At 42.8% G+C, this 24,983-nt stretch overlaps 1 protein-coding gene across 5 annotated transcripts in view; it reads right to left on the bottom strand.

Moving 5' to 3' along the window:
* nedd4l (NEDD4 like E3 ubiquitin protein ligase) overlaps positions 1 to 23,093 on the bottom strand; it is a 114,591-nt gene extending 91,498 nt beyond the window's left edge. For all 5 annotated transcript variants that reach the window (XM_066645392.1, XM_066645391.1, XM_066645389.1 and 2 more), the window contains exon 1: positions 22,810 to 23,093. In XM_066645392.1, coding sequence (XP_066501489.1) covers positions 22,810 to 22,854 — 45 coding nt within the window. In that variant the 5' untranslated portion in view covers positions 22,855 to 23,093. The remainder of the gene's footprint in view (positions 1 to 22,809) is intronic.
* Between the last annotated feature and the right edge of the window lie 1,890 nt (positions 23,094 to 24,983).

The raw sequence follows: 24,983 nt of genomic DNA on the forward strand, positions 1-24,983 counted from the left end.
CATCTTCTGGAGGAAACCCACACAGACACAGAGAACACACCACACTCCTCACAGACAGTCACCCGGAGGAAACCCACGCAGACACAGGGAGAACACACCACACTCCTCACAGACAGTCACGCGGAGGAAACCCACGCAGACACAGAGAGAACACACCACACTCCTCACAGACAGTCACCCGGAGGAAACCCACGCAGACACAGAGAGAACACACCACACTCCTCACAGACAGTCACCCGGAGGAAACCCACGCAGACACAGGGAGAACACACCACACTCCTCACAGACAGTCACCCGGAGGACACCCACGCAGACACAGGGAGAACACACCACACTCCTCAGACAGTCACCCGGAGGAAACCCACGCAGACACAGGGAGAACACACCACACTCCTCACAGACAGTCACCCGGAGCAGGACTTGAACCCACAACCTCCAGGTCCCTGGAGTTGTGTGACTAGGACACCACCTGCTGCGCCAACGTGCCGCCCTCTAATTTTTTATTCACGGTTTGAATTACCACAGAATCTCATTTGTAACTTGAGTTGTTTAGTTTTAGCTGTGTTTACTTTAATGCAGTTAACAATCTCCTAAATTTAGAGTCAGTTCAACCTACAGCAAAAAAATAAGTCAATATTGCCCACCTATGCATCAGGAATAGAGCAACATCCTCATATACGCTGTGCAAAAACCTCCAAACGCAATTTTCCTGTCGCGAGCAGAGCGACCCATTTACTGACACTGGGGCTTCGTAAACACATCAGACCTGTTTCAAGCATGAACCCATTGGAGAGCAGCAAGCGGTGAAGAATGGTTCTGTCTGCAGTGTTGTTGAACTGTGTTTCATAAACCTGTCGTGGTTCTCTGCTACACTCGGAGCTGAGTAACTCAAGATTATTGTTTGCAGGTCAGCACCTGTTTACTTATTCCCCAGCAATGCTGGGATACTGCCACTGGTGTGAACAATCATGAACTGCAGAGCTCGTCACCTCATTCTGTTCACAGTTAGTGCAGTGGACTTGAGTTAGACTTTCTGGACTACACACAAGCATTAATGCGCTCATCTGGTCAAAATGATCATGTGTCGTGTTCCTGTCAGCCTCCATGCTGTGAACTTTGAGGCAGAAAATGTGGAGAATCTTCAGGTTACAGTTCATCAAATGACTTTTAAGTGCAGATTCCATCGGCTCGTTTCAAGTTATTGTCATTTCTTAATCATTCATTCATGCAGTCTCTGTAACCATGACCTGATCAGTGTTGCCGTTGGTCCGGAGCCTCCCATGAATTATTAGGTGCAAGGAAGGAACATACACCAGACACGTTACCAGTCCATCACACAAACACACAGCTGTTGACTGTGGAAAGAAACTGGAGCACTCTGTGGGAACCCACAGTCACAAGTAGTCGTTTTCCACCAAACGTACTTTGGTCCTTGAACCAGATCCGTCCAAGACTCTCGGAACCTTCCTGAACGGCACTGAGGAGAATACAACACTCTGCATACGACTGCGATAAAGCTTTATTTCAGGCTCTTTCTGGAGCTTTACATCTCAACACCCCCATGAACGGCATCATGGTTCCAGCTGGTTCTGGATCCAGATTGTGTTGGTGGAAATGTGCCAAAGCAAAGTTCTCAGATTAGGTTTTAAATCAGGGTCTCAAACGGAAAACAGGACCCGTCTCTCGTTGGTGGAAAAAGGCTCAGGGTGAACACACACCCAACTCCTCACAGACAGCGACCTGAGGCTAGGATCAAACCCAGGACCCACAGGATGTGTCCACTTTAACCAACAGCTTCTAGAAATAATTTGAAGTCTCATTCTTAAAGCAATCAATTCTCACAAACAAACACTGGAGTAGATTTAAAATGACTTTATCATAAAGATAAACAATTACAGTATAGAGGCCACATCGCTACGTGCACCACTGCAAAGTATCGCTAACACAGAAAACGGCAACACACACACACAGCAAGGTATTCTACACATGTTTACACGGCTTACCATGAAGCGAGTGCACAGTACAACCCACTTAAGAAGATCAGTGAAAAAAGTTGCTAAAATCCACAAACTGGAGTGAGAAAAAAAGCCGAGTTTAAAAAAATAATAAATAAATAAAAATCCCTGAGCAGCTAAAACCACCCACGGCATAAGTTCCCAGCTAAGCCTCATCGGCCTCCATCCGCTCAGGCTAATTACACCTCCTCCCTCCTATCCTTCCATCCATCCACTAATAAGCTTAAGTGAGGTGGTGGCTGCCAGCCACTTCACCTCCTCTGGAGCTCAGCGACTTCAGACCAATCAGAAAACGGCAGTAAAAAGAGCAGTTCTATCACTGTCCACTCTCCCGCTCGGTCCAGACCCACTGTATTAGATTAGACGGTCTGAGTGCTCACATCTGAGACAAGGAGAGAAATAAAAAGCGAAAGAAATGCCAGCTACATTACATTTTGTCCTTTATTATTACTCTATTACACGGTAATAGAAACGGACCAATAAATAACGTAATAACACATTTCTAATGGAAATTTCTCTACAATCATTTCCAGGCTTTTCTTTGCCTTTAAGGTGCGTACATGTAAATGACCTCCGTAAGTCCATTCCACCTTAAACAATGCTGGAGTTAATATATTGTGTCTATTACTGCTCCATTGAAGGTGGAATGGCACTAAAGTAAAACTGCTGAACCCAGAGGCGTAGCCATTAACGTTATTATACAGGACTCATTCCATTAGCAAACTCGACATCAAGTGAATTACACGTTTCTTTGAAAATAGCTGCTTATGTTCACCTTTTTTCTTTACTGCTGCCATCTTCACTCGCTTCCGACACCCATGTGTCACACCCCTGTTGCACCTGAGTCTTGCACAAGAAGTCTCGCATATGACTGGAAAGTTTTCCTTCCACTTTTGACGCTGCCGCTAACAACCAAACAGCTACAGAGTCTCAGGTGACAGCACGGAAAGGCACAGCCAATCACACTGGCCATGTGTGTTATGGGGAGGTAGGACTCCAGTGGCGAACGTGAATTTAACCCTTTCAGCACTTCTAGGTTAATGAGATGTTGATCTGTAGTTTTTTTTTGGAGGGAATCAAATTATAGGTGGGGACAATTCGCTGGATATTGGTAGGGACACGTCACTTCTGTCCATGCTACTTCTACACCCTTGTACTGCACCATGCAGCAAGGACCAGAAGAACTAAGTGTAAAAAAAGGAGTGTATTTCTTGGAGGGGGGGGGGGGTGTTACAAATTGTAATACACTGCATTGGATGACTCCGATTCTGTTCACATGTTTGTAGTCAGTTATTCAGTTTTACGTTGAACTGTGCCCCAGATTATGATTTTGGCAAAATGTTTTTTTCTTATTTTAGTTCATCATTAAGCCGTGGGGTGTTCTCATTTCTTTTCAAAACTACTCTTTTGGAGACGTGCAGTATGTCGGCTATGAATGGCTCTTTGAGAGCCCCGTGGCCGGTGAGGAGAGAAAGCGTGAGAGCGCCTGAGAGAAAAACTAAACAAATGCATGGACAGACTCTGCTGGGTCAGTGAAAGAAGAGCTAGCCCACCCACCCCCCTCCATTTTTTTTTTCTGAACAGTCCTTAAGACTGAGGAATAAAACAGAAGACTCAAAGGAAGCTGGGAGTCAGGCTCTTCGAGCTGAGACGTGTGCATGTGTTTGGAAAGAATGGGTGTTATGACGATGAGATACAAGCTAGGTTTGTAATTTAGCAACAAATTGACTTGTGCCACACATTTTATAGGAAATAATGTAACTATTAGAGGCGGCACGGTGGCGCAGCAGGTTAGTGTCGCTGTCACACAGCTCCAGGGGCCTAGAGGTTATGGGTTCAAGTCCCGCTCCGGGTGACTGTCTGTGAGGAGTGTGGTGTGTTCTCCCCGTGTCTGCGTGGGTTTCCTCCGGGTGACTGTCTGTGAGGAGTGTGGTGTGTTCTCCCTGTGTCTGCGTGGGTTTCCTCCGGGTGACTGTCTGTGAGGAGTGTGTTGTGTTCTCCCTGTGTCTGCGTGGGTTTCCTCCGGGTGACTGTCTGTGAGGAGTGTGGTGTGTTCTCCCTGTGTCTGCGAGGGTGTCCTCCGGGTGACTGTCTGAGGAGTGTGGTGTGTTCTCCCTGTGTCTGCGTGGGTTTCCTCCGGGTGACTGTCTGAGGAGTGCGGTGTGTTCTCCCTGTGTCTGTTCACAATTGTCCACAGCTCATCTGGCTGCTTATGATTACACAATACTATTTTTTTATCTTGATCGTTATTTTTTTTTTATGAATTAATTTGGTATAGAGAATGTAGTCATGGTTCTTAATCCACGTCAAAGGGTGCTGGAGAAGATGAGTCCATTTTCCCCCTCATAATTTTTGTTCTGTTTTATTTTCAGCTAAATTATTCATCCAATCATTGATTAACCACTCAATCCTAATTAGAGTTTTAATGGGTCCAGAGCCTACCTGAAATCACTGAGAGCAAGGCAAGAACACATCTTGTCCTGTGCTGGACTGACATCCTGTCTAGTGCCACTTTGCAGATTTGCCCTAAAAAAGCCTGCCACGTAAATAGTTTCTAACTCTTGCATAATTTGAAATTTGACATAACACTGCCCACGCATCGTGCACAGAGTGGGCTCAATTTCCCTCTCGCTCAGTCCAGGAGAGGCTGAAATCTCAAAGCTAAGGACAGTCCTGTTTCTCATTTGAGGCGGAGCTGTGGTGGAAATGCAGGCTGCCAAAGCAAACATGTTCACATCAAACAGTAGAAAGTGCTGAGTGCATTACAATGTCTGTACATGTTTAGCATTTCTCCTCAGGGGTCTGCATGGTCAGCGAAGTGTTAACTGAGCTGGGATGAATGATGATAGCAGGAAAAGAGGAGGGCGGAGTATACACAGGAAGTGGCTCTGGACAACTGGCCCTGACTCTCTACAGACTCCAGCTTCTGCCTCAAATCCCAGATGACAGAAGGGGAGGGAAATTTTAAAGAACTGAGCGTGCAGTACAAATAATGAAAGGTAAGAATTTCATTAACTGAATTTTCTTATTCAACTTCCTACTTACTGACACTTTAAAGAGATCCCTCTGTGTAAAGGGTATAAAATCTCCATAGGACAGAATCAAATAACACTAGGTAGTATTTTTAACTTAAAATTACAGCTTCTGGCAGCACGGTGGCGCAGCAGGTAGTGTCCCAGTCACAAAGCTCCAGGTTTTGGGTTCGATTCCCGCTCAGGGTGACTGTCTGTGAGGAGTGTGGTGTGTTCTCCCTGTGTCTGCGTGGGTTTCCTCCGGGTGACTGTCTGTGAGGAGTGTGGTGTGTTCTCCCTGTGTCTGCGTGGGTTTCCTACGGGTGACTGTCTGTGAGGAGTGTGGTGTGTTCTCCCTGTGTCTGCGTGGGTTTCCTACGGGTGACTGTCTGTGAGGAGTGTGGTGTGTTCTCCCTGTGTCCGCGTGGGTTTCCTCCGGGTGACTGTCTGTGAGGAGTGTGGTGTGTTCTCCCCGTGTCCGCGTGGGTTTCCTCCGGGTGACTGTCTGTGAGGAGTGTGGTGTGTTCTCCCCGTGTCCGCGTGGGCTTCCTCCGGGTGACTGTCTGTGAGGAGTGTGGTATAAAGTTCATTTACCATAATACCAGGAGTATACGCACATTAGGGGGTGTGCTGCATGGTTAGGCTGCTTCCCCTAACAGTGCTAATAGAAAATATAAAGAAGGTATATTGAACTCTAATGCCCAAAATGTACCACTGTTATTGAATAAAAGTGTTTTGCGAAATCAATCAAGATGATCTTATTGCTCTGCACTAGTCCAGAGCCTAAAGGAAATTACTGGGCGCAAGGCAGGAACACAGCGTGGACGGGTCGCCAGTCCATCACTGTATACTGTACATTATAAATTAAATTTGTCCAGAAATATGAAGGATGACTGACAGCACCAAAACTGTGCTTTCTGCCTGCAGCAAGCCTCACGCCAGTCCTCCATAAGACCCACATTTTTCTAGCCGCTGCCTCATTGCATTTTTTTTTTGCCACTGTAGTGTTTCACTTCTAGCTTTGAATCTATTAAAAGATTGAGATCCAGAGGCTGAACACCACTAGGATGGATTCATCTCCTCTGACTTCCTGCTGCATATCAACATCTATCAGTAAACAACAGAGCTTCAAACTCTGATATCGCCGTCTTCAAACACTGAGCATCACGCGGTGGCTGTGCTAATGAAGCTGCACTCATGGGCTGTTATATAACTCACTGTGCAGAGGAAAGACTGGAGTTAGCTTGAGAAGCATTTTTAAGCTCAGGCAGCAAACACAGGGCAGTGCTAAAGAGCCACAGATGCAATGTGAGTTAATAAGGTTTAGGATCAGTCATAAATTACACAATATTGCATCTGCAGTTTAAACTTAAAAGACCCTAAGGCTTCACGACCACTAAGACACTAGAGATATTACAGGAGGTTAGGAAATCCAATTCAGTGAGTAGTGCCCCAAGCACAAATTACTGCTGAAAAGTTTCAAAGGACTTAGTCAGACAGTAAGCAGCTGTGACTGAGACTCTGAGTTACTGACCAAAATCAGACTTATTAAAAGATCCACTAAAATATAGCTCTATTATCCCAGTGCTACCTTAAAGGCTAAGCACCACTTAATGGACCTCCATGAATATTTGACATTATTGTAGTTACTGACAGATATAAGTATGAATTAAAATGACAATAGCAGCTTAATTTGTTTTAAAACTGACAATTTTATTAAATTTACGGAAAAACCCGAGCTCGCTACGGAAATTCTCGAACGCGACCGTGACGTCACTGGTGGACAACAGCTGAACAACACCGCAGTAAAACACCGTTATGACTGACTGTTATGACAGTATCTAGCTAAATAACCAACATTATTCATGACAATAGCCTAGCAATAAGCTAAACTCAAATGTAGAGGTACCGTTATTCTTGTAAATGTGATCGAAGTCGAACTCGAATTCATCCGACACTAGAAACCTCCGTAATGCAGCTACGTAGCCGAGTATAATCTGAGTCACCGAGTTTAGCGAGTCAAGCTAACGTTAACTAACACCAACTAAAACAGGCGAAGTGAGTGTCCTTACCCTGTTTACCTCCATGTTACAGAGGCTCTTGAACACCTTTCGTTGGTGTCCTTACATGCCCATATTGTTGGAAAAGCGCCAGTGAAATGAGCTACAGATAACGGAGTGAGCGGAGGGGCCTTTCCAAAGTGCCCGTTTAAAGTTGACAAATTTAGTCCATTTTCTGGATATTTTGGGATCTTTGGGCCATTTGTTCACAGATGTCCCACTGTACATTGAATGATTGCAGCCAAAAACAACACACCTTTTCGTCATTTTGCATTAAATTAATGCAGCTTCTAGAGTTGTTGTCCACCGTCTACGTCACAGGCAAGACGCCTATTAGAGTTTCCCAACACCTTTTGGTGGGAGGGGGACCAACAGTCTTTTGAACCTTATTCCTTGAATTAGTAAGAAATAACATGTTTTCTGACTATCAATAAACACAAGTTAGGAACTCAAATTCCACTGGATTTATTTGTTTGACACTTTCATAGAGCTGCTGCTTAGCCTTTAAAACCCCAGATTTTGGTTTGTGGCTTGGTCAAACTGTAATGATGTACATAGTTAAACAAAGACACTGATGTAAAGCAACAAAGCTTCTCAAGCGCCTCTAATCAGGAAGGTATATATTTTGGACACTATGCAACGAACGGTGGTCCAAAAAACTAGGCTTGTTCATTTAATACCTCCCGGAAGCCAACGCCCACTGGTCTGTTTGTTATGATGTCATCACTCTGCTTTCAAACTTTTTGTGAATCACAATTGTGCCAAAGGAAATTCAATATTTAAACTATAGTTAAAACAATAATGCTTTCAAATTATTATTGAGGCAAAGTATTCATACATTGGGGAACACTGAAGCTGTGTTCTTATGAAGATGTGTGGGTTTACGCTTGATAAAGCATTTAACATTTTAATGGATGAATGCTACATTGCAGATCAGTCACCTATGGCATAGGTCTAACACTGCTACACAACCCAGATTACACTACAGCTTCTAGCACTGCTCATGTATTCTTAATGGAGAACATGTGACAGAATGTAGCAATATAACAATATCACATTCCACCCCTGTCAGTGCGGAGGAAGAGAGAGACAGAGTGTGAACTAGTGAGGGAGGGACAGAGGGAGGGAGAGAGACAGACAGCAAAAAGAGTAAATAGCCTATGTGCATGAAATTTTCATCACAATATTCCTTAAAGTAATCATTAATATTAGTGCTGGGCGATGTGAGCACAAATCAGTATCGCAATTAATTGTAAATTTGACCACAATTACTATTAATAAACGATTGTTTTGTTGTTGTATTTGTGACCCTCACAGTTCAGTGTCGAGGCCTGTGCTGTAAATACGCTCCAGTGTTAAAGCTGGGGTAGTTTGGTTGGGGTACCACCACGTGGTAGATAGGGGCAGAGTCACAGAGTGGGGGCGTAACAGAATTTAAAAGTAAATAAATAGATAAGGGTGGCACGGTGGTGCAGCAGGTAATGTCGCAGTCACACAGCTCCAGGGACCTGGAGGTTGTGGGTTCGATTCCCGCTCCGGGTGACTGTCTGTGAGGAGTGTGGTGTGTTCTCCCTGTGTCTGCGTGGGTTTCCTCCGGGTGACTGTCTGTGAGGAATGTGGTGTGTTCTCCCCGTGTTTTCGTGGATTTCCTCCGGGTGCTCTGCTTTCCTCCCACAGTCCAAAAAGGTGTGAGTCCGTAGGTGTGAGTGAATGTGTGTGTGTGTGTGTGTGTGTGTGTGTGTGTTGCCCTGTGAAGAACTGGTGCCCCCTCCAGCCTTGCACCCAATGATTCCAGGTAGACTCTGGACCCACCGCGACCCTGAATTGGATAAGCGGATACAGATAATGAATGAATGAATGAATAAATAGATAAATAAATTATATAAATCAATATTGAAAAGATTGTCGATTAGAAGTTCTAAATATCGATTTTGATTAATTTTCTATTACTTGTCCATTTATAAATTTAAAACATTATTAAAAAAAAAAAAAGCCTGAATTGGCCCAAAATAAGCATGTTGCTCTAAAAGTGGCGCGTCAGATCTATTCCTGGACATATAAAAACCATTTATTGACCACTACACACTGATGCTGCAGAACACGGTTAATGCTTACCATGACACTGCTTTACTGACCCCACTAAGGAGACAATATGCCAAAAATTCCTCTAATCAATCACAATGCTTCTTACTGCATGCTGTGAACATCCTGAAACAGATTCCTTTACATTACATACACACACACGTCGTAGAGGATCTACAATTACAGACTGTAGTCTATCTGTTTCTCTGCAAATTTTAGCCCCATTTCTCCCTGCCCTTCGATAGTCAGGACTCCCACAAGACCACCATTATTGTTCCCTGTAATCCTTGAATATTTTAAAATATGTTTAATTCAATTCTCAACGAAATATGTAGTCCCTGTCCAAACCTGGACATATGTAACTGTATGTAGAATCCTTCCACCAAAATTAAAGTTTATATTCAGTTTACATCCTGTAGACCTGCAACAGACTCACTCTGAAGTATAGGTTTTTACATTATGAAAAAATAAATCCCTTTTCAATACAATTGCACAATCAAATGAATATCTGACGAAGGAGAAAACGAAAGCAGGGGTCAGGGTGAGAAGAGTCATGTTCAGTCATGACAAGTGCTGTTAATATGGAGGAAAACTCTGCTGTGGGGTTTGATCCTTGTGGGATTTTGATCAAAGCCATTTTACAGATATTAAGACCCTAGAAGGGATATGATATTGAATGCGTTTTGTTGTCTGTGTATTTACTCTGAATATTTATCTGTAGGAAACTCCCGGGGTGTATTTGATGTGTTAATCAGAGGGTTAGGGTCATGCAGCTAACACAGCGAGCTGAGTCGCAAAGTGCGAAAGGCTTTAAGTGCAAACTGATGATTCATTCACTACATGAGGTTCAACAGCTTCGTTCGTCTGAAATATAAACAAGTTCAGGCTTTTCAGGGTGACTAATCAGATCTGGGTTTTATAGCTCTGTAACATTTAGCCTGCGGATGGCTTCACTCAACATTGTCATATCCTTGGAAATTTTTTGGTGAGAGATGGGAAGGCTCTGAAAGTGTATAGTGAGGGGAGGGGGGTTTAAACCAGATTATTAATTAGTAATTTGTCCTAATTTGAGGTAAAAACAAGTTGTGAATAAGTTACATTACACAACTTAAAGTTTTTGCAAGCATTTGATGGCACTCAGCTGGAAGAGCATCAGTGAATTCAGGTCCTGTGTCACAGAGTGTGCCATACTCTCTACATGGCGCACATCACAGGTAATACAACTAATACTGGACCCAGACAGTGCCCATATTTGAACTTTACAGACCAGTCAAGATTACAACACTATACATGAGGCAGAAACCATTATTTTACAACTGACACTGTGCCCTAAGAAGGGGGTGGAGAGACATTTGGGATTTGGGCTTGGCTTCACTGTGGCGTGGAAACGTCACTCACACTTTCAGACAAGGCGAACTGGTTTAGTAAACTTTAAGGCAAACCAGAGGAATAATTTATGCAGACAGTTGAAATAAAACACTATCCTCCATGAATCTGTTCCACTCAGAACGCAGGGACAGAAGGATCAGACCGTTACCCTGTAAACAGGAGGAAAAGAATGAGTCTAAAGAACATGTGGCTAACGTCCATAGTCTCTTACATGCTACAACAGCAGTGAAATATGATTTCTGAAGCTTGTGCGTGGTCCAAGTATGAATACCTCACTCAGATTCAGAAAAAGAGCAGAGGTATGCATTAGAGACTGATGTAACGAACAGTTTTTCATTAGCTCCTATGAATGGTAATATGGCTAACAGTGGCTAACAGTGGCTAACAGTTTTTTTTTCTCCTCATTATAAATGAGTTCGTTCTTTTAACCCCTTGCCACAAAGAGGCGGTGGGCTTCCATGCTTTTGTGTGTTATCAGACCCTCTCCAGCACAGAAAGAGCACCATAGATAGGATACAGAACACAGTTTCTCTGCTGGCGGGCTTTAAATTCCTATTACTAACTGTTGGCATTGATCATAATAAAAAATGTGCAGTCGCTCCTAAGGGTTCCCTTTTCTCAAAAGATTTTACAAACTAGAGATGCATAAACACCAATAATGGTATCAGGTATTTGACTGATACCATTTACTTGTACTTTAATTTAAAATGAGGTCCCGATACCAACATCCGACACCTTGGGCCTAGGGCACGTAGCTGCGCTAATGAGAAGACAACTCAAAATGTCGGCGATCTGGAATTGTTTCACAATCAGTGCAGGGAGAACCGAGAGCAGTGAGTGTGCTGCACTCGACAAGTGGGATTCTTCTTAATAAAATAAAATAAAATAAATAAATATTCTCCAATTGCAAATTTTCAAAAACAGTTCTCCGTCTCCAGATAGACGTTGGCTGTCGGTCTGTATTGCATTCTTGACAGAACACACACACGTAGTGTTGCCAACAGTCCCGTAAAATACGGAATCGTCCGACATTTCACCGATACAGGACCCGTTTTGCTACATATTTTTGAGGTCACACTTATGTCTGAGACAGAAACACACATCTCTCTCTCTCTCAGCCGGAGTGAGGTGCACATTCTCCACGGCTCCTAAACACAGAACACGATTTTAATTGGTCATCACCTTTATTTAGCCAATCAGCAGCCAGAATTATCTGTCCAACATTCAGTGTGCAGCAATGGAGTTACATTCCCTCCTACAGCGGTTTGTTTTGCGGCGGCGCTGAGAGCAGCAGGTCAGAGCTGAAACACTGGGAAGTACAGCTCTGCTTTAGATAGAGCTAATGTTACCTTAGCTCCTAGTGGCTTTGCTTAATCTGTACCTCGTCTAAGAAATTTGCTGCTCTAAGGCAATTACCCCAGACCCCCTGGTTAAATCTTAGACCCCTAACCATCAACACTGGATATAACGGAATAACAGATATTCATTTATAGATAGATACTTTATTGAACTCTTTATTGAAAATTCAAATTATTCATGGTGTAATGTGGGAAAATGCTAAATCAAAAGTTTTTAATTAAACAAAAATGTTTTAATAAATAACTCCACTATTACGCAACGCTCCTGGCTGCTTTATTCTAAATAAGTATCGGTAAGTACAGAAATAAACATACTTTCACACAAACTTGGTTGGAAAGGGGGAGAAAGAAAGAAAAGAAAAGAAAAAAAAAAAGGTATTTATGCATCCCTAATAGCAACTGCATGTAACCAGATCTGATCACCGGTGTGAACAATGGATGCACATTACAGCATCTCAGCGCACTAAAACAAGTGCTTACAAACCTTGACCGAGTGTTCTTCTGAGGAACTTCCAGGGAAAACTGTGGTAGATCAAGATAGCTTATGCCATGCTGAGACAAAAACAGACTGCTCTCAATGTAACATGACATTCCAAAGAAGTCCCGTGTGCATCAGATCTCTCTCAGGGTTCACTGCTCACCCTCAGACAGAACATATCTGAGGGATTTACAGGCAGAATATCAAAGGATCAAGGCCTTGAAGGGCAGAATACGGCCACAAAATTGAATGACAGGACATGAAGGACAGAGTCATGGGGCCAACAAAACGGAGAAAATCTGCCACCCCAGGGATTCTGGGTTGACAAGCTTTAAGATGGACGTATTGAAATGTTCTGCTTTGTGTAGACAGTGCTGTAATTCTGGATGTCATGTGAGGTATCTATGCAAGTTTTGAAAAATTCCCTTCACGCCATGGTCTATACCGTCAATTAATGGCAACTAAGCGGCGAATCGCAGCTCTCCTCACATTCACTTTTTGTGAGGTCACAAAACCCCTTTACTATTCAGCGAACAGCATTTTAGCGGTCCACCAACTCAAATTATAATTTTCAGTTACTGTGTTTCGGTCTGAATTTCTCTGGACTGAAATGCAGTATATACAGTAATTCCTCATTTTATCGTGGGTGATGCGTTCCAAGACCACCCGCAAAAAAACTAATTTCCACAAAGTAGAGGAAAGATTTTTTTTATGTATTTAACGTGTATTTAGACTTTTAAAACCCTCCCTGTGCTGTTAACAACTCACCCTTTGCATTAAACAGTCGTTCTATAGTGTTTTTCAGTTGAAACTACATGTGATATCTCACCAGTTTCTTTAATAGAGTTATTCCTAAGCTGTGATTTAGCGCAAGTAAATTTCACTCGGATTTGGACATGAACAATACATAAGAAATACTTACGTTTTTCCTAGATTTTCCCTCAATATCCACGATATAGCGGCTATAAGCCCCCTTGAAAAAACCCATGAAGTATCAGTCTTTCCCCTAATTCTGGCCACTGCCGTATATGGTGCAATTCCGCTCTCTCTCTTTGCCAATCACATTGGGTAAAACAATAAAACATAAGATCAAGCCTTAGTAGGGCATTTAAACATCAGTCTTGCAAGAAATCACACATCTAATCAATATTTAAGTATCTCTAACAGTGTTGTAATGCTTTGTGTGTAAAACTGCATGTGGAACACAACACATTTCCATTTCGCTACAGATATTTCCCCTCAGTGTAAAAGTTAGCTTAGCGGTTAGCTTCCTTTTCTCTGAGGGGAAAATCTACCGCCACTGTAATCCTTACATGTAGAGTACGGATACCAACACAGGACAAACATAATCTCATTGTGAACCTCTCAAAACCACTGAATGTGGTAGAAACTGTCTCGTTTGACTGTCACAAGCAGGGGAGGTGGCTGAAGTTAGGGGGCGCTAATAATCTTAGCAGTATTGGCACTTACTTAAACAAAAGCGTTTTTATCTAAAACCATATTTTCTTTCAAAGTCAAGCAAGTCTTGGACATAAATCTACATATGACTCCTGAAAAATGTTGATTTGAGTGAGTAAAGTACTTATATTTATTTACAGTTAGCTAAGATTTCCAATATTGTAATTAAAGTGGCCGGAAGTTGGGGTAATTATGCTAGCGAATCCGTGAAATATAAACCGCGAAGTAGCAAGGGATTACTGTAGTGCAGCCAATCACAGCACAGGTATTTTGCCTACAAACTCTAAAGAAACAGCTGCAAAAAAAAAAAAAAAACACACTACTACTAATAACAATAATAATACACAAGAACACCACATGTTTGGTAAATAAATTAATAAAAACCTTCTTGGGGTGAAGGTGCCTATAATATAAGGACAACGAGAGGTGATTTTATGAATATAAGCCAACAGCACAAATATCGTCAGAGGACCTCTGCCCTGAGGGACTGAACAGATGGCATCCCTAGAATCTTCAACAGTGCGTATCTCCCTCAACCGCAAAAATAATAGAATACTAGTATACTAGATCTTCATTATGACTAGTATAAACATGTCATAATGAAGAAGTGTCCCTGAGGGGAGAACATCACACTTCACTGCGATAAGGTTTCATTCTCTTAGTGCCAGAGAATGGTTAGTTACACTTATAAACATAGCACAAGCATAAGGAAATTTGTGTTTGGTAGATTATTTCTTTGTTGGCATTTTGGCAGTAAATGTTATACCATTGGAAAGCCTGTTAATTTCCCTTTTAAATGGTGCCACATTCGTACAGAACATGCATTTGTGGGATGAGCAGTAGTGCCGAGAATGTGGGTTGCCCCAATGAAAAATTTACCAAAATCCTCTCTGCCAAAGCCTGCCATTGACTCGCTTGGTGTTCGGTTGTGGACTGGATGATTGAAGTTTGAAGAAACAAGACGTATTGGCAATTTAACAATTTATTCATTTAACAAACAGGAGCCTCAGTAGCGTGTGGAAGAACCAAGAGCCTCCACCTCCCCCTCATGGTGGTCACCAGCCTGGTCTTCAGCCAGCATTTCTCGCAAGTGACTGTGGCACGAACAGCACGCCCAAGCTGATCCCACAAGTGTTCAATGGGGTTGAGGTCAGGACGCTGACAGGCTGTTCCATACTCTCCACTCCCACATTCTGGAGGTAGTCTCTGAATGAACCCTGCTCTGTGTGGTGACTATCGCCATCTTGGAGGATAGAGTTCGGTCCCAGACTGTGGAGATATGGGAATGCCACTGGTTGCAGGATTTCATCTCGATGTCTCTCTACATTGAGATTGGCTCCAATGAAGACAAGCCTGGTTTTGCCAGTGAGGGAGATGCAGCCCCACACAAAATAAGCTGTTTGGCATTGGCAGCGAGGATTTGGTGAATGTTTCATGAGCGCAACTGCTCATCTCACAACTTGTAACACAATCAAAACTAACAAATAGTTATACTGGACAATATGAAGTACATATATCATTAAAGGAACACTAGGTAGAATTTTTATCTTAAAATTACAACTTCAAAATCACTGTGACGCTCCCCTGGCCTGTAACAGTGAGACTAGAACCTCTGTAATTGCTACTCTTGGCTCAGCATCACAGAAACAGCACCATGTACCTACATTTCGGAGGAGGGCAGGAAACCACACCCGCAAACATACCACATCTTACCTAGTGTTCCTTCAAATGTCCCAAAAACAACAACAACCTGCATTTTTTTTTCATTAGTCTTAAAAAAATGTGAAAACATCAGCTTTCCTTTATCTCTCTTTTTCCACTTTGTCCTTTGAAATGTTGCAGTGAAATACTTCAAAATACTACAAAATTGTGTGACAAATGGACCAATAGAAATGCTCTAAAATGACATAAAACCTAACAGTGTTCATTCAAATTTTGGATCATATCTTGAAAAAAGGTACTTATTCTGAGATAGAATAGAGACTTCGTCCTTAGAGTAACTAAATGCTGTAAAAATATATTTTGGCAGCACACCAAACCTCAGTCAAATTCTCCTCCAGATTTAGAAGATATACATTATTTATACGAGAAAAGAGATGCGAGAGGCATCTGTTTTGCAGCCACTCAAACTTCCACAAACAAGGAACTGCAGTAAATGCTTTTCACTAAATTGCAGTCAGATGGAAGATGCCAGTCAGCAAAAAAACAGCCTCCTGCTAATCTCCACTCAGGGGCACTTAGCACCTCATAGAAGACTTTTCCTCAAGACAAAAAGCTAAATGATAGAACCATTTTGATGGGACTGGCAACCTGCCACTTCTGCATGGCAAATATATAAGCCATTACATCATTTTAATTAAAAACAACAATCAGTTCTCTAAAACGCTAACAACAAGACTCACCTGGCGCTGTGACGGGTCCAGATGACCACTGACTCAGTAAATTCTGTGATATCAGTACTGAAAAAGCCAGTATCAATATAAACTCATGTGTTGTGATAGTTTTTAATAATTATTTATAACTGTACTCTGGGAAAGTGTGTATCTAAGGGCTACGTGCTCTGAGCGAGGATTAGCTACAGGACATGTTCTGCTGACTAGCTTCTTAAATCACAGTGATAAGAAATGATAGTGAGGCCCTACTTCATTCCAACGGAAAAGATAACACAGTGAATTCATCTCCATCAGCACAGCAGCTTGAAAAATCTCTTTCCCCATCACAATTGAAGACTAAAACCAACACAAACCACAAACTGTTAGCAGCCTGAAGATCTCAGCAACTGTTAGATTTCTTCATTTTAGGACATTATAAAAGTTCTACACTGTCAGAAAAAGCTGAAATATGTAGGTTCATATTTGTTCAGCAAGGCTCACACAGTGAATAAACTAATTTAAAAGGGACATTCAACTTCTTTCACGTTTGAGAAGAATACTTTTAATTCATTCACTCGTTTTCAAAAACTGTTTCATCTTAATCAAGGTTCGTGGCGGATCCAGAGCTTTCCTGGAATTATTGGGCATAAGGGAGGAAGATGGGCTGGACAGGGCTCCAGTCCAGAACAGGGTATAACACACACACACAAAATAGAGAAAAAATAAATAAATGAATAAATAAAAATTATAATCCATTTACCACCATCTGTTTTTGAACTGTAGGAAGAAACTGGAGCACCTGGAGGCAACCCATACAGACACAGGGAGAACACACCACACTCCTCACAGACAGTCACACGGAGGAAACCCACGCAGACACAGGGAGAACACACCACACTCCTCACAGACAGTCACCCGGAGGAAACCCACGCAGACACAGAGAGAACACACCACACTCCTCACAGACAGTCACCCGGAGGAAACCCACGCAGACACAGGGAGAACACACCACACTCCTCACAGCCAGTCACCAGAGCAGAGGGTCAACCCCAGAACCCCTTTTAACCTTTGTGTGGCAAAAGCATCATCTGCAGCACCAGCATTATGCCCATGAATTTAAAGTTTATTTGTCAATTTACAAAACACATCTTTCGAATTTAACCCATCTGTGACAGTGAACACACACACAACCTGGGAGTAGCTGGGGGTTAAGGGCACCTCAGCCATGGATTTTCCTGACGGTCCCCAGATCAAATCGGCATCCACGGCTGTCTCTAACCATTAGGCCGCGGCTGCCTGCAAGTTCATGTGATCGCTCCCAAACTAAAACATACAGAACGTAGGTCCTCTTTTTGGTTGCAGATAATTGTTCATGATTATATTTAATGGCTTCTGATCACTATCAATATTCGCCCAGCTTTATGCCAAGTAGCTCTGGGAGAGGGAAAAGCAGAGCAGAAAGTAAACGGTAAACACCCAGGAGAAATTGATCATCGCTTTAAACTAGTCAATGTGAGATATACAGCTGTCCGCAGGAGTTAATGGGCATACTACGCTTTGATAGTGCTTTAATAACACTGCTGTTCTTCTATTACTACTGCACTTAGAGTAAATTCTTTATTTATGTTCTCAGTATAAGCATCAAACTCAAGGAGACAAACTCCCAGACGTGCACTAAACTGCACTGTCAATAGAGATTCACCCCTGGACATCAGTTTCATTTTAGGCTTCGGCTTAAATTTCTGTGAAGGGCGAAGCTGCGAAGGGCGACAGAGAAAATAGATAATAATAACCAACATGGCCAAATATATGTGGACACTAGTGTTGTCACGATACCAAAATTATGACACCTGCCTAAATATCTCGATACCGATACTGAAACGATACCATCGCAAAATCCTAAAACATCAGGAAAAGTAATGGACTCTACGAGCCGAGGGCGCTCGGCGAAATCACTGGTATCTGCTTGTTAAATGTGACACGTGATGTTTCACCACTTCTTGGTCCAATCACGCCTTTGTCCCCATGTCATAGGACGTATTTACTGTTTAAATAAAGCTGAATACCTCAATCAATTATGTGATCTCAGTTCAGGAGTTCAGAAAAAGGAATAAACTCAGCATAAAATAAGCAAACGTGTCTGTGATAGCACTTATTTGCATATTCACTGGTCATTGTGAAGTGTGTGAGCTGCTGTGCTCCATCCCATGAGCAGACGAACCGCGTTGACGGAGAAGTGTCTCCTGGAGACGAAAAAGGAGAAGCCACGGACAGAGAGCCGTCTCTCCCGCTCACGGTCAGTCCCGGTGTTCTAACGAGTCGTGCTACCGACGACTGTGTTCTATAAAGAGTAGCTAAGGTTTGTACAGAAAGTCGCTGGAGCCAGATCATGGCCTATCGCTCTAAAGAACAACAGATCCAATGCTCCCCAGCCCGATACTGAGGAACTTCCTTCCCCTCTAGACCTCTGTATGAATAAAGACCACCCAGTTGGTCATTCACATGCAGTGACAACTGATGGACTGTGACATTACATAAAATGTTTTAAATCAGACCCTGCTCTATTTTCTGCATTAATCAGGGCTCTGGTGTTAGGGTTGCAGATCAAACAAATGAGCATCAAGGTAGCTAAAAGCTGCTTGGGATCAATGGGTTCCCTGTAGGCCAATGACTCAAGCAACATACCAAAGCAGAATCTCACAAACTGACCTTGAGAACAGCTGGTTGTCCAGCTTTAGTTTGTGAACGAGGTGCTGGAATTCCGTGTGTTGTTCTCTTTTCTGTAGAACGACGTGAACGTAGTGTGTGAACTGTTTAGAAAGGGAAATGACGAATTCATCATTACCGCTGCTCAAGAAATTCGGTGTAGTGGAGTCGACTCATTGAGTGAATCGGCTCACAAATCGAGTGCAAATTCAAATCAATGATTCAAAACGTTGTTTACAAGCATCAGCTGCACATGCTCGCCTTAAACACTGGATTATGCTTCAGAACGCGTGTCTGTGACTGAAAACTGAGGAATAACGCACTAAACGAGTCAGAAAACCACACGCAAACACATCAGAAGCCTTGATAAGAAACTGAACGAATTGCACAAAGTGAAATGTGGGGGTGGATGACGTCGTCTTTAAAGCACTGAGGGAAACCCTGAACAGACACAATGAGTTCTGCTGCTCGCTCCTCACTACTGGGTTCTCACACTGAACTGAGCCGTGGCTCATTTTCATATAAAAAGGGACAGATGCCAATTGTTTACACAGAGGGACAAGGCTGCTGTATTGTTTGTCCTTGTGGGATTTTGACCAACAGGTCAGGGGACTTGAAGAAAAGAACATAGCTGAGTTCACTAAATATAAGGGGTATCCACAAACTTTTAAACATATACTTTACTGATGTGCTAATAACCACAATCTGTTAAAAATGATACGCAAATAATAACATCAACAAAACAAATCAGGATCTTGGTTTACATCGGATGCTCTGAGCAGCTGCATATGGATCTAAGGTTTCCATGTACAAGGCCAAAGGGGCATATAGCTTCCTCCAGAATGTAACGGACCTTTAAGACTTCTGTGACTCAAGAATAAAAAAAAAAAAAAAAGAGAATCAATGATATTTATAAAATGTATGATCTGCTCCCGAAGTGAGAGCTGGCTTGCGGGAACCAGTTGGAATAATCTCAACTGTATAATGAGGTAATTCCAGTCATCATTACTGGAATTTGCATTAATGAGTGACAGATTAACTCATAAAATCGTCTGAGCAAAGTCTCGTATCCGAATGTGACAAAGGAAGTGGAAGGCTAAGTGAACTCAATATTCTTAGCCCCTTAATGAGCACGGCTAAAGGAGACAGTGTCAGGAAAAGGATAATGGTTACCAGCCCTTACACGCCCAGCCATGTATTACCTTAAATTCAGGATGGTTTAAAGCCATAGCCACCAATTAAATCTAAAACATAATTATGACTAACTGTTGTAACTCCGCCCCAGTTTAGCATTCATGCTAGGACTGGTTTGATAGTGATACAGTGATGGTGAAAATTTGGAGGCATTTTAAAAGAATGACACAAGACTAGCTACTTTTCCACATCTCTCTAGTCAACGGCCAAACAAACACAAAAGACTCACTGCAAGACAAGAATTCGCCCTGGCTTTTTAAATGACTCACACTCGGACAGCAATGCTACCCCCTCCACCACAGTTAGAGAGGAACGCCCGCAGCACAAATGTTCACTTCCTCACAGTTTGGGGTTCTTAGATCAGTGGTTCTCATACGCAGTTTAACCCCAAGTACCACCCACTATCAAACCAAAACCTCCCAGTACCACCTATAAGTCCTATCACAGAAACACACACATATGCTGTAGGTTTCACATGCATTTACTGCTTACAGTCTTGGGGAAATGCAGTGAATAGACCAGGGACTAGATGTGGCTCAGCATCCATTGTGTTACGGTACTTGGTCTTTGTCATCTCTTTGGCAAGTTCCTTACCAGTTGTGCATGGTTTACCTGCTTTGTAATCCACACGGCAAGACGTTTCTTGGGATGTGGAGACTGGGGTGGCAATATTACTTCAGATCTTTGAGTTGACATTGCCCACATGGTATTTTTTAAATTGGAAAACACAAACGAATTTTCTTTAAACTCGATTATGACAACTCTCAGAATGCTTTGAGTTCCACAGTTTGAGAACCACTGGTTTAGACTCATAGGAGTTCTGTTAGTCCACTATAACACTGTACCTGCTCCTCGAGCTCCCGATGGGCGATTTAACCCTGCGCTGTTTACTTCGTGACCTCCTGGTGAGCGATGAAACCCTACTCATTAACCCATCATTCCTCACTACGGTTAGGATCTGCACCAGAGGGGAGCCATTTCTCACAAACTCACTCAAGTTTAGGGACTTATTCACAAGGGGTTGCTACTCTGCTTTGCATCAATGACATCACATCACACAGAGTTTAAAAACTAATCATTAGCAAAACTATACATTACATATTTAACAGCAGCACTGATACTACAATCAATATTATGCTACGGTATTAGTGACAAAATACCACAGGTCAAACTGTGAAAAGTTACCCATTAACCAAACACACGGTCAGGTTTCAGCGTTTCAGAGAGCGTCAGTGATCTGTACTCATGATAAAGAAAGGTCTGTTATGAAACCTGGCTTAGTTATGAATCCAGTGCCAACAAATCCACAGCATATAAACACAGCTCTCTAACTAGGAATGTGTGAGAATGGTAATAATTAAGTGTAAGGAGTATTTCCATGACATTGCTTCTAGACTTTCAAGCTCGAAAAACCCACAACAACAGGAACGCGAGAGGAAATGCCCTTTACCAGTACAATGTGGCAGCCACCGCAACTGGACTAAACCCTATGCCTGCTTTCTGGGGACTTAAGCCTCTACTAAAGCCAAGTCACTGGTACCATCAATAACGGGGAAAGAAAGAAAGCTCTAGCAACACAGACTGTCAACATGGCTGTAAAACACATCTTATAGAGGCCAGGATTACTTCAGTTCGACAAAAGACAACGGGAAATAGGGAATGTGCTGTTTACGGATGTATACAGTGGCAATACCAGTGGTTGCAGTATGATATTGAATTGTTAACATGCACATAAGCTTATATTATGAAGTGTTATGCTATTTCAAGTGCAATTCCTTTTCCAAAAGTGGTGTAATACTACAATACAACCAGCTGTGAACAGCTGTGTACAGTGCTTCAGCCAACTCTCCATGAAGACAAGCTCAAGGCTAGAGAATTAACCCGTATGTTCTGTTCAGGGCAAAAAGACAAGCTTTTAGTGTCTGTAAAGGCTATAAACAGAACACAACTGATTAATAAGAGACTTGTATACTAAACAACGGGAATGGGGAACAAAATCTGATATAAACCAAGACACAGATCTAGAAATGTAAGGTATTGAGGAAACCAAGACAACTAATGAGGACTCATAATGGGAACCGAGACCTGTAAGAGGAACCCATCCAGGAATAAATCCATGGCTGTCCGGTGCTAGTCTTCTTTTGAAAATATTGGGACCGTAGGTGAGGAACACCCGACCAGCCAAGGGTCCAGGTGCGCTAGTGCCATTTGGAGGAACTGGAGATGCCGCAGCACATGGATATCATTACAGGCCTGTATTTTGTGGCCTACTGTGTTTGGAAAAGTATGTGTGTGTGTGTGTGCGCACAAAAGAAATGTGTTTTTTAGCAGACACCATACAGAGTTAGAACTATGCTGACTGTAGAGGGGGATGAGATCCATAGTAAGGCCCAATAATCCAAAGTAAATAAACTGAGAGTGTGGCTCACAAAAACACAAATACAAGCACAAACTACAGCTTACAACACAGCAGCAGTTCCAGACAAAAATAAAGGCTCGGGACTAAGTCACATACTAACAGTCCCCCCCCACAAAATAAAGGTTTAACACAATGTTTTACTAATAAAAATAAATAAATAAATAAACAACAAGCTCAAAACAGTGTAACACAGTAACATTTCCCCACATTAAACAACCACAACGTACAGCCTCATTTACCTGTACATACAATGATATAGAGACTTACTTCGTCTTCAGAGAGTCCATAAATTGGCTCATAATTCGTAGCCATAAAGGCGAGAGAGGAGTTGGAGTGTGTTTGGCAGAAAGCAGCCAGAACAATAGTGCCCCCCTCCAGCTCCTTTACACTTGAAACTGGACGATATGCTTCAGTTTAACCAGTTCTCCCGCCTTGCCTGCGCTCTTCTCCTCGTTTAAAACCTCGGGGAAATAAAAACAACAACCGCCTCCTGCTCTTCTGCTCATTTAAAGGCGAAACTCTGGGCAGAGCCGTCCTGGGTGATGTGATTTTCCTTCTGTTCCACGCAGAAGACACTTCCTCCCCGGGACACGCCCTTCTCAAGTGATTGACAGCGACTCCAGCCAATCGGATGGCGAGCTGTCTTGTCCTAATGACCAATCGTTTTTGTGGAAGGATGGGAAAGTTGGAATGTAGTTTATTTTTTTAAAGATCGTGAAAGATTGTGTATGCGCGAGCGCGCGCGTGTATATATATATATATATATATGTGTGCGTGTGCGTGTGCGTGTGCCTGTGTGTAGTTCCATAAGCGTAAGAGACAGAAAGAGAAAAGTCCGGTGTAGTACAGGCCATTGAAATTCATTTTATAGCGCTCTAGCGCCCTCTAACAGTCGCTGTGTGTTAATACATAATTGACCTAGTTGGTTAATACAGCTTTTAAACATGGGGCCCCCTGGGGAGTGCCCTAGAAGAGCCTTTGGCCTTGACTGACTGAGTTACTTTGTTTACGAAGAGTACGTCTGTTTTCACTTGTGACGGACGGAAATACCGTGACATAGAAAATGATGAATCGGTTACAGAGAATGAATGAATGAATCAACATCATATTCATGTTTAAAATAAACCCATTTCTATGCTTCCTCCCTTGAGTTTCATAACCAACCCCCCCCCCCCACACACACACACACACACACACACACAAGCACACACACACACACACAAGCACACACACACACACACAAGCACACACACACACACACACCTGTGAAACTAAAATATCTGACTCAGCTCCAAAAGATTCATTCTAATCATTAAATCAACTTTTGATGGCATTTAAACACAGGAAGGTTTAGAACATGCTTCTGACATCAAACCAAACTCGATATCAACTGTGAGTGTTAAAATGACCACACTTAAATATTCTGATATTAACCTCCAACTTCTGGCAGTTACTTAAATTTGTTTATTATGCTCCACATCGCTGTCTAAAGAAGAAAATGTAGTAATAATAAAACAATAGTACATTTACAATAGAAGGAAAGACCTTCTTAACTTTTAATGGAAGTCAATGTAAATATATTGCTCCGGTTTCCTCCCACAGTCCAAAAACACACGTTGGAAGGTGGATTGGTGACTCAAAAGTGTCCGTAGGTGTGAGTGTGTGAGTGTGTGTGTTGCCCTGTGAAGGACTGGCGCCCCCTCCAGGGTGTATCCCCGCCTTGCGTCCAATGATTCCAGGTAGGTTCTGGACCCCCCGCGACCCTAAATTGGATAAGCGGTTACAGATAATGGATGGATGGATGGAAATAAAGCATTTTATTGGTCCATTCATCATGTAATTTTCACCCAATGTGAAGGATAGCTGGGTAGTAAACTAAAAAATCAACAAAATAGTAAGTCCTTTTTGTTCTTTGGACCGCAACAATTATATGCATTCATTCATTCATTATCTGTAAGCCCTTATCCAGTTCAGGGTCGCGGTGGGTCCAAAGCCTACCTGGAATCATTGGGCGCAAGGCGGGAATACACCCTGGAGGGGGCACCAGTCCTTCATAGGGAAACACACACACACACACATTCACTCACACACTCACACCTGTGAGTGTCTGTGAGGAGTGTGGTGTGTTCTCCCTGTGTCTGTGTGGGTTTCCTCCGGGTGACTGTCTGTGAGGAGTGTGGTGTGTTCTCCCTGTGTCTGCGTGGGTTTCCTCCGGGTGACTGTCTGTGAGGAGTGTGGTGTGTTCTCCCTGTGTCTGCGTGGGTTTTCTCCGGGTGACTGTCTGTGAGGAGTGTGGTGTGTTCTCCCTGTGTCTGCGTGGGTTTCCTCCGGGTGACTGTCTGTGAGGAGTGTGGTGTGTTCTCCCTGTGTCTGCGTGGGTTTCCTCCGGGTGACTGTCTGTGAGGAGTGTGGTGTGTTCTCCCTGTGTCTGCGTGGGTTTT

This window comes from Hoplias malabaricus, chromosome 15 (genome assembly GCF_029633855.1).
Source record: "Hoplias malabaricus isolate fHopMal1 chromosome 15, fHopMal1.hap1, whole genome shotgun sequence".
In the NCBI taxonomy this organism is placed as follows: Eukaryota; Metazoa; Chordata; class Actinopteri; order Characiformes; family Erythrinidae; genus Hoplias; species Hoplias malabaricus.